General features: G+C 48.9%; 1 protein-coding gene across 1 annotated transcript; it reads right to left on the minus strand.

The window, feature by feature from the left end:
- Nucleotides 1-7,970: 7,970 nt before the first annotated feature.
- POLE4 (DNA polymerase epsilon 4, accessory subunit) lies at nt 7,971-15,558 on the minus strand. The gene is made up of 4 exons (XM_065422222.1): nt 15,367-15,558; nt 9,035-9,119; nt 8,828-8,869; nt 7,971-8,441 (listed from the first exon to the last, which is right to left on the minus strand). Exons 1-4 carry the CDS (start codon nt 15,556-15,558, stop codon nt 8,428-8,430), a joined length of 333 nt encoding a protein of 110 aa, XP_065278294.1. The 3' UTR covers nt 7,971-8,427.
- Between the last annotated feature and the right edge of the window lie 2,551 nt (nt 15,559-18,109).

Raw genomic sequence — 18,109 nt, forward strand, 5'->3', positions numbered from 1 at the left:
CTTCAGGGCAGGGGACAGCAACTCACAAAGTTCCAGGAAAGTCCCCTTCCGCATGCGAAAGTTTCGCAGCCACTGTGATTCATCCCAGACCTGCAGCACTATGCGGTCCCACCAGTCCATGCTTGTTTCCTGGGCCCAGAATCGCCGTTCCACAACATCAACATGACCCATTGCCACCATGATGTCCTCGGCGCGGGGTCCCGTGCTTTGTGACAGGTCTGTGCCACTCTCAGACTTCAGGTCCTCACCGCGCTGCCGTAGCCTCCTCGCCCGATTTCTCAGCATCTGCCTCTGGGAAAGGTGGATGATAAGGTGCGAGGTGTTGACAACGGCCATAACTGCAGCGATGGTCGCAGCGGGCTCCATGCTCGCAGTGCTGTGGCGTCCACGCTGTCACTGACCAGAAAAGTGCGCGAACTGATTTCCCGCCGGCGCTTTCAGGGAGGGAGGGCGGGAGTGACGGTTGGATGACGACAGTTACCCAAAACCACCCTCGACACATTTTTTTCCCCAGAAGGCATTGGGGGCTCGACCCAGAATTCCAATGGGCAGCGGGGACTGCGGGAACTGTGGGATAGCTGCCCACAGTGCACCGCTTCCAATGTCGACGCTTGCCCCGTTAGTGTGGACTCACAAAGTCGAATTACTGTCCTTTGTGTGGATACACACGTTCGACTTTGTAATATCGATTCCACATATTCGATTTAAGTAAAATCGAACTACTCTCGTAGTGTAGACATACCCTATAAGTCTATAATATATAACTAAACTATTGTTGTATGTAAAGTAAATAAGGTGTTAAAAATGTTTAAGACGCTTCATTTAAAATTAAATTAAAATGCAGAGCCCCCTGAACCGGTGGTCAGGACTCGGGCAGTGTGAGTGCCACTGAAAATCAGCTTGCGTGCCGCCTTTGGCACGCGTGCCATAGGTTGCCTACCCCTGCTCTGGAGCATCAGGGATGGCCACAGCTGGAGATGGGACACTGGACAGAGGGACAGGGCTGTGATGTGGCATTGGGCATTCTCTCTCTCTCAGGTGCTTGGCTGATCCTAACTCAGGGATGGTCAATTATTTGTCAAGGTCCAAATTTCTTGGTCAAGGTATAGTTGAGGTCCAGACTCCAGAGGAAATAATAAAAAATATAACAATGATAAGTAAATAAAAAGATTTTGGCGTCCATTCCAAAGCGTCTGGCAGTCCGGATTTGGCCCATGCCTATTGACTACCCCGATCTAACTGATGGCCTTATGTGGGGTTGGGAAGGAATTTTCCCCCAAGTCAGATTGGCAGTGACCTTGTGGACTTTTCACCTTCCTAGGGCTATCTGGCTCTATATCATTTAATCATTTCCCTGCCATTGCAGGAGCCTCGGACCCCGATGCACCTCAGTCCCTCCTCTTCTCTGCCTGTGCCATATAACAGTCTAGTCTCCTGTGGGCTGTAACACCTTGGTCTCATTTTGGTTGTTGGGGTTAGTGTGTAGGTGCAGGGCAGGGTAGGTGGCCTATGATCTACAGGATGTCAGACTACATGATCTGGGGGGTCCCTTCTGGCCTTAATCTCTAGGATTCTAGGAGGCCCCCAAGGTGCCAGGCGCTGTACAAACACAGAACAAAAAGACACTCCCTGCCCCAAAGAGCTAGAGTTGTCCATATTTGAAAATTAGGTTCTAAACCTTTGCAGGAGCAGATTTTGTGAAGTTCGTAAGTGTGACTAAGCATAGGCGCCAACTCTGTGGGTGCTCCGGGGCTGGAGCACCCACAGGGAAAAATGGTGGGTGCTGAGCACCCACTGGCACCCCCCCTACTCCCCACCAGGCCCCACAGATCAGTGCCTCCCCCTCCCTCCCTGCACCTCCCACCCTCCCCGATCAGCTGTTTCACAGTGTGCAGGAGGCTTTGAGAGGGAAGGGAGAGAGTGCGGCACACTGGGGGAGGGAGAGGAACAGGGCGAGAAAAGGTGGGGCAGGGGCCTTGGAGAAAGGGGTGGAATGGGGGCAAGGCCTGGGGCAGAGCCAGGGGTCGAGCACCCCCCAGCACATTAGAAGGTCAGCACCTGTGTCACTAAGGACAATTGCATGGTGTATCTGTGCACAGCCAACTTAGCTTCACACTACAGCCTCCAGGGCTGGATTTCCAATTAGGCACAGTAAGCAAGTGCCTTGGGGTGCCAGCATTCTAGGGGCACCTTACCTCTCTAAAACTGTGTGCAACACGAAGGTCAACTGTAGGCAGGAGGGGCACTGAAGATGCTGTGCCTACGGTGTAAATACGGCCCTGAAAGCCTCCATTTGCAAAAGTGTCCACTCATTTTGGATGCCTCAATTTTTGGATAGCCACATAGGGCTCAATTTTGTCCTCAGTTACATTAGCAGACTCTCTAAAGACCTAATTTTAGACTAGGGCATCACATCCAAAGGTGCTGAGCATCTGCAGATTCCATGGAGTTGTAGAAAATATCAAACCCTTGGTGTCTGAAGTTGGATATCCAAAAATGGAGGCCCCAAAACTCATTTTTGAAAGTATAGGCCAACTGAATCCTCCTGTCCCATGAATTACTCCAAAATGTTTCTGGGAAACATAGGCTCTGTTAAAACAAGCCCTCGGACACATGCAGTCTACTGCTCTGCATTCCCACCAAAATGGCCTCTTTCCCTGTGGGAATGAGCACTGGGTTGGGAGCCAGGAGATCTTGAGTTACTTTGTCACCTCTTCCACTGAAAGGTCTCACTTCTCTTTGCATCACAATCCCCCCCCCCCTTTTTTTTTTGCAAAGCCCCATAGTCCTAGCCTAGGGAAGTAGGCAAATATCATTACTCCCACTATAGATTGTGAAGCTAAGGTTCTCACACTTCTTATCAAACTGTCTGTACTGAGCTATCTTGATTATCACTTCAAAAGTTTTTTTCTCTTACTTAATTGGCCTCCCAGAGTTGGTAAGACAATTCCCACCTGTTCATGCTCTCTGTATGTGTGTATATATATCTCCTCAATATATGTTCCACTCTATATGCATCCGAAGAAGTGGGCTGTAGCCCACGAAAGCTTATGCTCAAATAAATTTGTTAGTCTCTAAGGTGCCACAAGTACTCCTGTTCTTTTTAAGGTTAAGCAAGTCATGCAAGGGCACAGAAAGCTTGGGACAAAGCTGGGAACAGAACCAAGAGCTCTGAAATGAGACACTGGGCTTATTCACTACAATACCTCTTGGAGAAATTCAAATCTAAGTGCTTAGTCATACTGCCTGTACAATGGGGTTACCCCTGCTGAGCCACCTTTATGTGCTTTAAGATACAGAGGTAAAAAGTGCTATGTCCATGCAGGGTATTAAGCCCATTCTACATGGACAAAAATAGATATAAATGTTGCATGATTTGCAGTGGCTGCACATAGGATTCAGGACTGGGTATTCTGCAGCCAAAGACATTTTCAACAGGTGTTAACTCAGGGATATTTTGTTATTCTAAGGGATATAAAGACATGCATTCGTTAGGACGTCATTGTGAGGACATTGCTAGAATCCTTGGGCCAGGTTGGCCAAGTGAAAGTTGGAGTAAGTGTGTCTTGCCCCCATGGAGACAAACAGTGGGGTCAGTGCAGCAGGTATAGGGTAGTTTGCATGATTTAGCATTCAAGACAAATGTAAAAGAATGCAATTTATGTATCAAGGATTCAAGTCAGGCATCACTATCAGGTGCAGCAATCAGTGAAGTTGCACACCTTTAAATGGGAGAAGAATTCAACCCCAAAGGTTCACACCCATGTTCCTGAGGGCAGAATTGGGCCTCAACAGGACAGAGGTAAGGCCCTCAGGGGGAGATGTAGCAGGAAAAGTAACTGACCGGAAGATTTAAGATACATTTTAAAGCTGCATCCCCCCCCCTGACTTTCTCTTACACTTAGGGCAGGTTTTCACTACAGGGGGGGGTCGATTTAAGATACGCAAATTCAGCTACGCGAATAGCGTAGCTGAATTCGATGTATTGGAGCCGACTTACCCCGCTGTGAGGACGGCGGCAAAATCGACCTCCGCGGCTCCCAGTCGACGGCGCTTACTCCCACCTCCGCTGGTGGAGTAAGAGCGTCGATTCGGGGATCGATTGTCGCATCCCGACAAGACGCGATAATTCGATCCCCGAGAGATCGATTTCTACCCGCCGATTCAGGCGGGTAGTGTAGACCTAGCCTCAGACCATCCTCAACATTCCCACATGCACTTGATTATGATAGTCATGAACTGGTCCCCACACAATACCAAATACATGTAAGTTACACTTGTTTTGCACACCCCTGGCATGGCAAATCAGTGCAAGTTACACATCTCTGTGACTTTCATTTGCTTTATGGCCAGCTTGCAGCCCCTGCATAACTCTCACCATCTATTCAATGTGGACTTTGGCTCTAAGGAAACAGAAAGCTCTTCTTCACTTAATGAATTTCCTACTTCATAAAAATAAAATAGGAAATTCATTGAGAGGTTTTGGACACAAGAAGCTAAATTACTAGCTGTAGTTGCACTGAAGTGAAGGGAATTACTATAGTCATATGGTTATTGTATGGTTTTGCTGAGACATGTTAGAGTTTGTGGCCCCAGATTAGATTAAATTGATATTTAAACACAACAGTGGTGTGACTACAAAGCAGAGTTAAGGTTGTTTGAGTCCCTAACTCTGCATTTCTGTATCTTAAGGTTAAAGTTAAAACAAATCTCAATGTGTTAATCGCGAAATTCCTCAGTTTAGCATGCTCAGTTTGGGAATAATTATGACACCTAGTAACATATTTTACCCTAAGTTACTGATACCCTAAGACTATGATTCTGTCATGGAGGTCACGGATTCCATCCTTTTCCAGGACCTCTGGGACTTCATCTGGGCCAGGGCTGGAGCAGCTGTTAGCCCCAGGGCCACCAGAACAGCTGACCAGCGGCCAGTCCCAGGGCCATTGGGGCAGCAGTCCCGGCCAGAGCAGTGGCTGGGGCTGAGTGAGCCTCCTGGGTCTGGCACAGCGATGGGGCTGGAGCAGCTGCAAGCCCCAACAGCGCTCTGTCCCCGCACCTCTTCCGGGTGTTAAGTCAGGGACGGGTCATGAGCTTCCATGAATTTTTGTTTATTGCCTGCGACCTGTCCCTGACTGTGATCAGGAACAGTCAACATGGATTCACCAAGGGCCTGACCAACCTGATAGTCTTCTATGATGAGATAACTGGCTCTGTGGATACGGGGAAAGCCGTGGATGTGATATATCTTGACTTTAGCAAAGCTTTTGATACGGTCTCCCACAGTATTCTTGCCAGCAAGTTAAAGTAGTATGGATTGGATGAATGGACTATAAAGCTGGCTAGATTGTCAGGCTCAACGGGTAGTGATCAATGGCTCGATGTCTAGTTGGCAGTTGGTATCAAGCGGAGTGCCCCAGGGATCGGTCCTGGGGCCAGTTTTGTTCAACATCTTTATCAATTATCTGGATGATGGGATTAATCGCACCCTCAGCAAGTTTGCAGATGACACTAAGCTGGGGGGAGAAGTAGATACACTGGAGGGTAGGGACAGGGTCCAGAGTGACCTAGACAAATTGGAGGATTGGGCCAAAAGAAATCTGATGAGGTTCAACAAGGACAAGTGCAGAGTCCTGCACTTAGGAAGAATCCCATGCACTGCTACAGACTGGGGACCAACTGGCTAAGCAGCAGTTCTGCAGAAAAGGACCTGGGGATTATAGTGGATGAGAAGCTGGATATGAGTCAGCAGTGTGCCCTCGTTGCCAAGACGGTCAACGGCATATTGGGCTGTATAAGTAGGAGCATTGCCAGCAGATCAAGGGACGTGATTATTCCCCTCTATTTGGCACTGGTGAAGCCACACCTGGAGTACTGTGTCCAGTTTTGGTCCCCCCACTACCGAAGGGATGTGGACAAATTGGAGAAAGTCCAGCGGAGGGCAACGAAAACAATTAGGGGGCTGGGACTCATGACTTATGAGGAGAGACTGAGGGAACTGGGGTTATTTAGTCTGCAGAAGAGAAGAGTGAGGGGGGACTTGATAGCAGCCTTCAACTACCTGAAAGGGGGTTCCAAAATGGATCTCAGCTGTTCTCAGCAGTGGCAAATGATAGAACAAGGAGCAATGGTCTCAAGTTACAGTGGGGGAGGTCTAGGTTGGATATTAGGAAAAACTATTTCACTAGGAGGGTGGTGAAGCACTGGAATGGGTTACCTAGGGAGGTGGTGGAATCTCCATCCTTGGAGGTTTTTAAGGCCTGGCTTGACAAAGCCCTGGCTGGGATGATTTAGTTGGGGTTGGTCCTGCTTTGAGCAGGGGGTTGGACTAGATGACCTCCTGAGGTCTCTTCCAACCCTAATCTTCTATGATTCTATGATTTACTAAAAATATCCATGACCGAATCTTAACCGTACTGATATGTGCGCTCAGAGTTAACTCCATCTTAATGTAGTTTGTGCCAGGGAATTTCCTTTTAATTAAAAATGTCACACATGAATACTGAGCAATGATTTGGAGAGATGATGTATCAACCATTTTTTAAATTTCAACTTTTATGGCCCAATTCACCAGTATACTCTGACTGGTTTGCCCTCACCCTGGAGCAGCTCAAGGCTGCCAAAGCATACAGGCCAGCTAGCTGTTTTGCCAAAGCAGCCAGAGTATACATCCCACTTTCGCCCTCCTTCATCCTGAAAATTCCCCCTCCCTCATCTTCTCCCTGTTATGCAGATAGTACATGATCCTATCGGTAGCTTTTGGAATTAACTATTTAGGATTAATGGTGTTATTTTGCCATTATTTTTCATAACTGAAACTTTATCTGTCAGCTGAGGCTGGTACCTAAAATCTTCTCCTTAACGGTCACTCCCGAAGATTTAGCCTTTTTTCAGAATGGTTGTTGCCTCCCATTGTTCTCAGTGGGACTGAAGTCATGAGCTACCCTCAGTTAAGAGTCCTTTTCAAAATGGCCAGTGCTTCCCATTGTTCCCAGCAAGAGTGAAGCCAAGCTGCCTTCAGGGAAGATGTTGACCACTTATGCTGGCAGCAGGCTGAGGGAAAATCTCTGAGGAGCAGCTGAAGAGAGAGAGCAGTCAAGTTTGCTCAAGGGGTTCTTGTGGCCTTAATCCCCTGAGAACAAGAGGTGGCAGTAGGGTGACCAGATGAGAGGAAGAAAATATCGGGACACATGGGGGGGGGGGGGGGGAGAGGGGTCCGCCGGCGGAGCAAAAAAAAAAAAAAACAACCACCAAAAACCAGCAGTGCTGCCGACGGAGCGAAATATTGGGACAAATTGCGTCCCGACAAACACCTAATTATCGGGACGTCTGGTCACCCTAGGTGGCAGTCATTTTGAAAGTGCAGTTCTACTCTGAATTCTCTGTAGTAAAATATTCTTCAGCCTCAGCTGTAGAAGAAACTTTTGGTTTTGAGGAGTGACAGGGAAAAATGACTACTAATCCTAAATGAAAAATTCTTCATATGCCACCTACAGACAAGATTAGTGAGTTTTAACTATATGGGAAGTTTGAGACATCTGTTTCGTTCCTTAAGGCCATGGGAGGGGCAGGGAGGAAGGAGGTCTGACATACTCTAGATTTCTTGAAGACCCATTTTAAAATTAATTTTAATTGCTATACTAAGCAATGGATTTACTTGTAAATTCTCAGAAAATTCATTCTATGCTCAAAGAGTAAGAGCTGTAATTCTGGGAAGAATAATGCTCTATTTTCCATACATAACAAAGAGGCCGAAGCCCTCTTTTAAGTGCAAAATTCAACTCAAACTCAATGACGGATCTGCAACTGTTGCCTCCAGAACACTGCCTAGTTCAACTGAGATGCCAAGTTATATTATCCAACCCACTATGAGGCCGACATTTCCCATAATGTATGCATGAATGTGCACTGCGCACCCCACCCCAGTCCCTTCACACAGACACATTGAAGAGAAACTATTACACCCATTGGTCAAGAAACATTTAACTCTATTTGGCCAAGAGAGTAACATATACAAGAAATACATTTCCATAAAAAAAATAACTACCCTCGGACTACAGAGGCAGGATCACCCCAACCTCCATGCTTTTTATTACCACCGAGTTCTAGAGGAGATGCTAGGACAGCATGGCTATTCCGAGCTATTGCTGTGTTACACAGTGAAAGTCTGAGCCTGGTTCTAAAATGTGAGCTGGAGGTCATATTACATACAAAAATGTATGAAAAAATATGGATTTTAAATAAAGAACTATCACAATTAAGCTTTTTACAATACATTCTGGCTGAGATTTCCAAAGTAGTCTAGGAACAGAGACATCTTCCACGAAAATTTTGCCTAGATTAATTTGAAAATCTCATGCCATGTGTCTTCCAAGGGCCACCCCACTCCGCTGACTCTTTCTTCAGGTAACTCCTTTCCTGGTGAGATCAGTCCAAAGTACCTAGAAATTCAAAAGGAAATTCAAAAGGGGCACAGGCAGACAGCACAGGTAGACATTAACAAACAGTGGAACCTAGTTTGCAAGCAGCCAAGGGAAGATGATGTAATTTATCAAAGCTTAACCAGATTACAAAATTCTAAGAACAAATCTCCCTGAGAAGTATTTCATTGCTGATGTTCCTCTTTACTCCTCAAGTCAGTGTTTTGAATGCTGAATTTCAAATGTTACCAAGACAAGTGGCACATTTCTAGTTGGGCCATTAGCTGTTACTAAACTGAAGTCAAAACCGAAAAATCTGCAAATGATTGATTTGAATGCTCTCCCTGTCGATATGGAGACAATGTCTGCAAAAAATTAAAACAAAATTAAACCAACCAGAAACTCACCTTCCAGAAAAGCAAATTCATCAATAGCTTCAATGGCATTATCTGTAAAACAAAGTGAATTGAAAACAATTGGCATAGATAAATTCAAGTGCAGAGATATTTTAAACACATCAACATGATTTTAACAATGACTTTTTTTAAAATAGGTTTATAAATTTTGGAGACTACGAGGGGAACATTTTACAATGTAATATTTGGCCTTCTTACCCAAGTCTTTCCTTTGCAGAGTTTTCCTTTTTCCTTGCTGAGCATACACAAAAGCATCTTTAGCTATGGTTTCAACAAACAACTCCTGCAGGATGGAAGAGACAGATTGTTACAACAAGGGAAAGGTGTGACTGCAATCTGTTGTTACAAGTAGACGGGACAGTTGAGCTCTGAAGGATTAAAGGAAAAAATTACACCCTCTCCCCCTTTCAATGCTCCCTTTCCTCTGATCAGCTCTAAGAATGTTCAATGAAACCTTTAAACTAGACAATTACTGCATATCAGGGACAAGTGTTATTAGGGTGCCGGGGGGGCTTTAGAGGTCCTTGTGTATATCTGGAGGTGAGGGAAGGGAGTGTGAGTCCTGCTTTTCTCCTCTCTCAAAACATACACTTGAACATGCCACATACTTTTCTGATTCTGTGAACCAGTTATCCACTTTCACGGATTACTGAGGCCCATGGTTCATATTCTTACCCCAAGACCTGCAACGTGCAAAGAGATTTCTTTGGCAACCACGTCTTGGCTCCCAAGTATCAGCAATACTCTAGATCACAGCAAATTATGTCAAAACATGCCTTTGCCCTTAAGGAGACGACCAATTTTAGGAAAGGACAACTCCATTCAGGGCTAATTATGACACTCGATGATTTGAGCTTAGCAGGCTTTGCTATCCAAAGTAAGTATTTGTCAGGGATACCAGCTACCAACTGCCCATCACTGCACCTGCTGAGTGCCAATCACATCTGCACTACTTTCAATGGACAATGTAGAATAACCTACCTATAAGTACCTCCACCTACCACCAAATGAGCTTCTTAGTTGCAGCAAGTAAATACATCCTGTCCTGTGCCCTGAAGGACATGAAACTCAGGCTCTGACTGATCAGAAGAGGGAACAAATTCCACAGCTGGACACTCTCCACTGCCCAGACACCAGACCACAAGAGCACCACTGGAACGGAGAGCAAGAGTAGCTCAGCTGATCTCATCAGGACACAGAGAGACAGATGGTCTTTCTAGTAACTATGATACAGGCCATTTACAGCTTACCGATCAGGACACTTGGAACTGCAACCAGAAGCAAGCTGGAATCGAGTGGAGAGCAGAGGTGTAGAGTGCTCACATCAGTCTGATGTACTAAGAAAGTGGGTTGCCACATTCTGCACTAGCTAAAGCTCCGAAGTGCTCTTCCAGGATAGCTTTGAGAACGTTATAGCAATTCTGTGTCCAGGTGATAAAGGATTCCTGCAGCAAAGTCTGCAACCTCTTAGACAGCACTTATAGCCACCACTATTATCTCAATTACAAGAGCAAGAGGTTGTGGAATTCTTTGACAAAGGGCAGACATGCACCTTTAACAGAGGGAGTAAACAACCTCCTACCAACTCTCCAGATTCTTCTCTCTTCCAGCATCCTTACCATCTCTTCCAGCCTTACCCAACTCATGACCATCCAGGTCCCTATCTTGGCCAAAGAAGGCAATGCAGAGGTAGCAGAACCTGTTATAGGGAGATGACGGAGCACAGGACCTTCAGCAAACTGAGCTGCTGAAGCATTTTGGGCTTCTACAATTTCCCTTAGTGGTTTCACAAACACTAAACAGCAAGACTGTTGTGCTCTAAAAAGAGAAAGTTTGAGACAAGGTTGTAACTGACAAGGCAAATAATAGCGAGTGGCAATTTTCTGAGCAAGGTTATAAGCACTGCTTGTTAAGGAGAGCTTTATCTTGCTCTCTTAAAAGATGCACCCACTATCCCGTTCAATGTTAGATTGGCCAGCTCCCCGCTGGCTGGCAGGAGTCCATCTGACAGGTTGTCATACACTGTCCCCCAGCACACACACAGGTGACATTCAGCTTCAACACTGCAAGTGTGAAACCTAGCAAATCTGCCTCAGGTCTTCTGATCCAATCAGCAAATGGAAACTTCTCACAAAACAAGCCCTTAAATGATTGCACCTTTATGGGTACATGTAAAGAGATTTTTATTCTCTTCTGCCACTTTTTCCATGGCATAGGAATGCAGAATTTTTATATGCTAGTTAGATTCAGAGGAAGCTGATCACCAATGGCCTTCAAGTCAAATTATCTGCCCTAAACCATGGTAACCTGCAACGACAATCCAGGAAGTGAGAAAAGTACAGGCTACGCTGGGGGTGGGCAAACTATAGCCCGGGGGCTGCATCTGGTCCTCCAGACGTTTTAATCCGGCTCTTGTGCTCCCACCGGGGAGCGGGGTCCGGGGGCTTGCCCTGCTCCGCACAGCTCCCAGAAGCAGTGGCATGTCCCCCCTACGGCTCCTACACGTAGGGGCAGCCAAGGGGCTCTGCATGCTGCCCCTACAGTTCCCATTGGCTGGGAACCATGGCCAATGGGAGCTGCAGGGGCGGCGCCTGCGGACAGGGCAGTGCGCAGAGCCGCCTGGCTGCGCCTCCATGTAGGAGGCGGAGGGGGGGCATGCGGCTGCTTCTGGGAGCTGCTTGAGGTAAGCGCCGCCCGGAGCCTGCATTTCAACCCCCTGCCCCAGCCCTGATCTCCCTCCCGCTCTTAGTCCCAGCCCAAAGCACCCTCCTGCACCCTCAATCCCTCATCCTCAGCCCCACCCCAGCGCCCGCACTACCAGCCGGAGCCCTCACCCCCTCCTGCACCCCAACCCCCAATTTTGTGAGCATTCATGGCCCGCCATACAATTTCCATACCCAGATGTGGCCCTTGGGCCAAAAAGTTTGCCCACCCCAGGGCTATTCTGTCAGCTGGGAAGAATAAGTGACATTAACAAAATGAAGGAAGCTAATAGACAAGATGAGTTAAACAGGATAATTAGTGAGGTTAACTGTGAGAGAGCTGGAAGGGCCCTGGAAGAGACCATAATAAAGCCACACAAGTCTCAGCACCAATCTAAATGAAAAAGTCTCACAACCAAGATGGAAAATGGACTGACTACTGAATGAAAGCGGAAGCCAGATTATACAGTCAAAATCTCTGCAAAAGGGCTGTCGGAGATATTGCTCCCCAACGGGAGCTAGTGACTGAATGAAACATTCTAAGGGTCCTACAGGGCAATTCATTCACATGCTCATTTTAGAGGTGGCCTAGAGCCACCCCACCCAAGCAGAATTGCTCCTGGAATTCCCCAGGACAGAGGAGTGCACACTGCACCACTCCGTGGGATGCTTCCCCGCTCTGTGTCCACACAGCTCTGATGGCAGCTGCAGAAGAGGTACTGAGTCACGCCCTGCCTACTCCTCATCACCTTTGGGATAGTTTGCCTCTAGGGGATGCTAAGAAGGAAGTTATCTTAGCTCTTGCCTACATTAACAAACTGGTCTCTTACTGCTCTGCTCCCTAACAATTCCTAACCATGTCTCTGACAACTGCCTCCTGCCTTTAATGCTCCCCCTATGCGTGGAGTGACCTCCCTAGTCTGGTCTGTCAAGCTACCATTCTCTTGCCATTCAATCCATCATAATGGCTCACTTCTTCCACAATGCCCAAGAAGGAAGTTAACATTAACACTTTTTAAAAAAAATCCTAGTCATTCCCTCTTCTGTTGTTCTCAAAGCATCCTATCTTCTCTGTGTCTCTTGTTTAAACAGTAATCTCCCTGGAGTAGAGACTGTCTGAGCTCGGTGTTCCATAAAGTGCTGAGCACACAGGCAGCTGTTAAATAATAATAAATAAGCCATAGCCTACAGCCACAGGCTTCTTGTCAGATTAACGAACATCACAAGTCAGTATCTGGGGCATTGAAAGTCCCTTCCCCTGCTTCTTGTAGGATGACAGCCTCCTCACTGGATCATGCCCAGAGGTAACGTCAAACCTTAATCCTCCACTGCATCTATCATCTCAGAGTCATGTTCCTCTGAGACCCAATATTGCTGCTAGTAACAGGCAAACAGTGACAGGGGAAGCTGTATAACCTAAACAGGTTATTTTCAGTTTTGCTTTGCCATAAAATAAGAGGCATGGACAGAGCCCATGTTGTGGCACCATCCAAACTCTAGGAGGCTGTTGTGGGGTAGAGGCAGGAAGAGACGAAGGAGATTTTTTTAAGAGAGTCTCATTTTACATTGCAACCAGAGACGTTTACTTCAGTTTCAAATTATATATGAAAAGTTCTTCCAGGGGACAACGTTTCCCTGAAATGCAGCTGCGTGTTAGCAGGATCAGGCTCTGATCTTTGACTAAGCACCTCTTGAATACTCAAGGGTTTCAGAACAGTCTGGCATCTCTGATTTGGTCTTGTGTATGCTCAGACAGTGGAGAGAACTGTGCTAATTCATGCCAATAACTGGAAAGACTTGCTGCGAATAACTGATCACTGTCATCAATTTGCAAAATCAATCTCAATTGAAAAAGCAAAGATTCTGTACCTTAAAGCGTATTTCTCTCTACTTATTTTGAGAGGATGTTTACAATACTTGGGCATATGCTAGTAAGTGTTCTGTAAAAGTAAAAAAGTTTCAATAATCAGTGATCTCACTGCTGCCTATAGGTAAATCATACATGGAAGTGACCATTTTATGTGTGAATTATACAGTGCAGATCAATAACACCACCTAGCTTTTATCTAGCACTTTTTGTCAGTATGCCTCAAAGCACTTTACAAACGAGATCAGTGTCATTATCCCCATTTTACAGATGGAGAAACTGAGTCACAGAGAAGTGAAGTGATTTGCTCAAGATCATCCAGCAGGGCAGTGGCTGAGCTGGAGCCTAGTGGTCTGTCCACTGAGATTATGATGGGCTGGCTCTTTGTTGCTTGTGCATGAAAGTAAGCAATAATCTGAAATGGACAAGGATCTGGGGGTTACAGTGGGTCACAAATTGAATATGAGCCAATGTCATGATGCAGTTGTGAGAAAGGCTAATATCACTCTGGGGTATATTAACAGGAGTGTCGTATGTCAGACACAGGAGGTAACTGTCCCACTCTACTCGACACTGGTGAGGCCTCAGCCGGAGTACTGCGGCCAGTTTTGGGCACTACACGTTAGGAAAGACATGGACAAATTGGAGAGAGTCTAGAGGAGAGCTACAAAAATGATAAAAAGTTTAGCAAACTTGTCCTATGAGGAAAGATTAAAAAAACTGGGCATGTGGGAAAAGGCTGAGAGGGGACCTGACAAGAGTCTTCAAATAAAAGAACAGGAGTACTTGTGGCACCTTAGAGACTAACAAATTTATTTGAGCATAAGCTTTCGTGGGCTACAGCCCACTTCTTCGGATGCATATAGAATGGAACATATGCATGCATCCGAAGAAGTGGGCTGTAGCCCACGAAAGCTTATGCTCAAATAAATTTGTTAGTCTCTAAGGTGCCACAAGTACTCCTGTTCTTTTTGCCGATACAGACTAACACGGCTGCTACTCTGAAGCCTTCAAATAAAAGGGCTGTTATAAAGAAGACGGTGATCACTTGTTCTCCATGTACACTGAAGGTAGGACAAGAAGTAATGGGCTTAATCTGCAGCAAGGGAGATTTAGATAGATATTAGGAAAAACTTTCTAACTATAAGGATAGTTAAGAAGTGGAATAGGCTTACAGTCATTGGAGGTTTTTAAGAACAGGCTAGACAGACACCCATCAGAGATGGCCTAGGTTTACTCAATAGTGCCTCAGCGCAGGGGACTGAACGTGACCACCTACGTTTCTGTGATTCTAAATTCTTCAGTCTTTGAAGCACAGAGTACTTCAGCCACCAAAGAGCACGCCAGTCAGTTTCACATTGGGGCTGGAACAGGTGTTGCCTAAATGACAACAGGACCTATTGCAAGTAACTGACCTGATGCCAAATACAATATATCCAAGGGCGGCAGTGATCAGCATAGCTTCAGTGAAAAGAGCTAAAAGCTGCCTGGGGCAGGCAGTTCAGAAAGGGAGGGAGAGAGGGAGGAGAGGAAAGTCCCAAACAGAAGAAATGGGGGAAGAGAGAGTATAACACAGGAGGAAAAGCAAAGTTCAGAAATAGGATAGACCTTGAGCCCCTCATGGGCACCCCATCCCCACCTCTGGGTGCTCCCTCCCTAGGCACCCCACTTCCCCCAAGGGCACCCCACCCCCATATCTGGGTGTTTCCCCCACAGGCACCCACCCCCACCGCTGGGCACTCCCCCCACAAGCACCCCACTTTCCCCATTGGCACCCCACCTCTGGGTGCTCCCCCATAGGCACCCCGCTTCCCCCACAGGCACCCCGCTCCCCCATGGGTGCCCCACCTCTGGGCGCTCCCCCCACCTGTGAGCACCCCCGGGCTGCCAGGCAGACGGAGAAGGGGGCGGCGGATCTGCGCACCCCCAACGCCCGGGCAATCACCCCGGACGCCCCTCACCGTGGCCCGGGCTAGGACGAACACGGCCTCCTGGCTGGCCAGGCTCACGTCGGGGTCGGCTTTGACCAGCGCCTTCACCCGGGCCAGGGGCAGCCGCGCCAGGCGCAGCGGGGCCGCGCACAGCGACCCCGAGCCCGGCTCCTCCGCGGTGGGCGCGGCCCCGACTCCCGGCTCCGCTGCTGCCGCCGCCATCCCAGACACAGGCGCCCAGCGCGCCTGCGCACCAGCCGCCCGCGCGCCCCACCGACGAGACCGCGCGCGCAGCTCCCCCCCTCCCTCATGATCCCCGCCCCCTCGTGAGTCTATCTATGCCCCACGTGTGCTGTCGCCCCTCCCCCTCGCAACGTGGCGCGCAGCCCAGCCCGCTAGGCCCACGTGGCCCCTGTCGCGCCCAGAGCGCTGGGGGTCTCCGGGGGCGGGGTGGGGGCTGGCTGGGGCAGAGTGGGTCTCCGGGGCGGGGGGAGTCTTGCTGCTTATATGGCCTCCCCAGGGTACCTCAAAGCTGCCCCCCCCCCCGGCCAGAGGAAGGGGCCAGGTAGCCCAGCATCCTGCCTTCCCCCAGGGGCCAGCGCCGGGTGCTGGCGGGGGAGAGACCAGAACAGGGCGATTTATCGACTGAGCCATCCCCTGCTTCGGGCAGAGGGAGGTGTAGGGGCACCAGGAGCACGGGGTTCCTGCCTGACCCTTTTGGCTAATAGCCATTGACAGACCTGCCTCCAGGAGGTTCTCTCGGGCAGTGGGTGAAGCCCCACTTCGGGGAGGCTAGTCCAATGGCCCCGCCCCTTCCATACAAGGCCCTGCCCCTGAGCCCCCATCTCCTCCTGTGCTCCCTCCCCCCATGGCTGGAGGAGTCCCAGCCGGCTGGCCTGAGCACTGGCCCGAGCCGTGCCTGGCAGCGCTGGCCAAGCCCCAAGCTCCAGGGCAGGGCTGGGGAGCTGAGCCCCCACTTGCTTCAGAGGAGGGGGGGGCACAGCATGGGAGGGGCCACAGCCTGGGTTAGGTATCAGAGGGGTAGCCGTGTTAGTCTGGATCTGTAAAAAGCGACAAGGAGTCCTGTGTGGTGTTTCACCCAGGAAAGCTTATGCTCCAATACGTCTGTTAGTCTATAAGGTGCCACAGGACTCCTTGTTGCTTTTTAGCCTAGGTTAGGGGAGGCTTAGCCTTCCCTGGCCTATGGTACCCGGCGCCCCTGCCTTTAGCCTTCACAACATCCCCTGGCAACGGGCCACAGGATGACTGTGCATTGTGTGAAGTAGGTTTGTTTTAAACCTGCTGCCTATTCATTTCATTGGGTGGCCCCTAGTTCTTGTGTTATGTGAAGGGGTAAATAACACTTCTCTATTCACTTTCTCCACCCCAGTCATGATTTCATAGACCCCTTTCATAGCGCCCCTTCGTCATCTGTTTTCTAGGATGAAGAATCCCAGTCTTCTTAACCTCTCCTCATACGGAAGCTGCTCCATCCATCCAATCATTTTTGTTGCCCTTCTCTGTACGTTTTCTAATTCTATTTTTTTTCAGATGGGGCGACCAGAACTGCCTGCAGTGTTCAAAGTGTGGGCGTATCATGGATTTATGTAGTAGCATTATGAGAGTTTTTTCTGTCTTCTTATTTAGCCCTTTCCTCATGGGCAGCAGGTGGAGCCCACTTTGGGGAGGCTTGCCCCTGGCTCCGCCCCTTCCATCCACCCCCCTCTGTGGCCGGAGCCCCGAGGCCCCCTCCCTCCCTCCGCGGCCTGAGACTCCCCTGCCACGGCCCCGAGCCCTGAGATCTCCTCCCCCTGCAGCCCAAGCCCCCTTGCCCCCCCCCCCCGTGGCTAGAGCCCCGAGCCCCCGGATCCCCCTCCGTGGCCGGAGCCCTGAGACCCCCTGCTCCTCCACCACGGCCGGAGCCCTGAGACTCCCTGCCCCGCCCCCTGCAGCCCAAGCCCCGAGACCCCTCTGCCCCTTCCTCCATAGCCAGAGCCCAAGCCCCCCTGGCCCCCTCCACGTCCAGAGCCCTTAGACCCCCTGCCCCTCCCGGTCATCACAACCCAACTCTCTATACTTCTAATAACTGAATCCCCCATTACTGTCTCCTGTTTCTTCCTAACAACAGGGTGCCCTCCCCCAGAGGGGTGTCCTCAGTGCACAAGGATACCATGACAACATCAGGAAGAAGGATCCCAACTATGGGATCGTTTCCCTGTGTTCCAGCTTGATGTTCTCCTTCCCCGAGACTTTCATCCTCCCCAACAGCCCAGAGGCTGCCAGACTGGGGCTCGGCTGCTCTGCTGTGTCCCGGAAAGTCTGGTCTGTCTCCCTGAGCTCCTCCAGTTCAGCCACTCTGGTCTCCAGAGCCCATAGTCCGCCTCTGAGGGCCAGGAGCTGCATGCACCAAATGCACACATATACTACCTGCCCACAAGGCAGATAATCGTCTATGCTCCATTCAGTGCAATAAACGGAATCCCCCTCACCCTGCTGCTGCCATCTGCTTGCATTATTTTGACTCTTGCAGGGTTTTTGTTCGTTTGTTTGTTCTTTGTTTTTCAGGGGGTTATTGGCCTAAGTTTAGAATATGTTTGTTAGATGTGTCTGGCTCTCACGCTCCCTCTAAATTCCCTTGAAAAACTCCCATTTGCTGCTCCACTGATCACTTAGGAGCTGACTTTTTAAACCCCTCTTCTTCCTGAGTTAGCCCCACCCCTTATCAAGGGTTTGTAAAGGGAATAGGGATCAAAGGATGCCGGGCTAGGTAGGG

This window comes from Emys orbicularis, chromosome 24 (genome assembly GCF_028017835.1).
Source record: "Emys orbicularis isolate rEmyOrb1 chromosome 24, rEmyOrb1.hap1, whole genome shotgun sequence".
Taxonomy (NCBI): Eukaryota; Metazoa; Chordata; order Testudines; family Emydidae; genus Emys; species Emys orbicularis.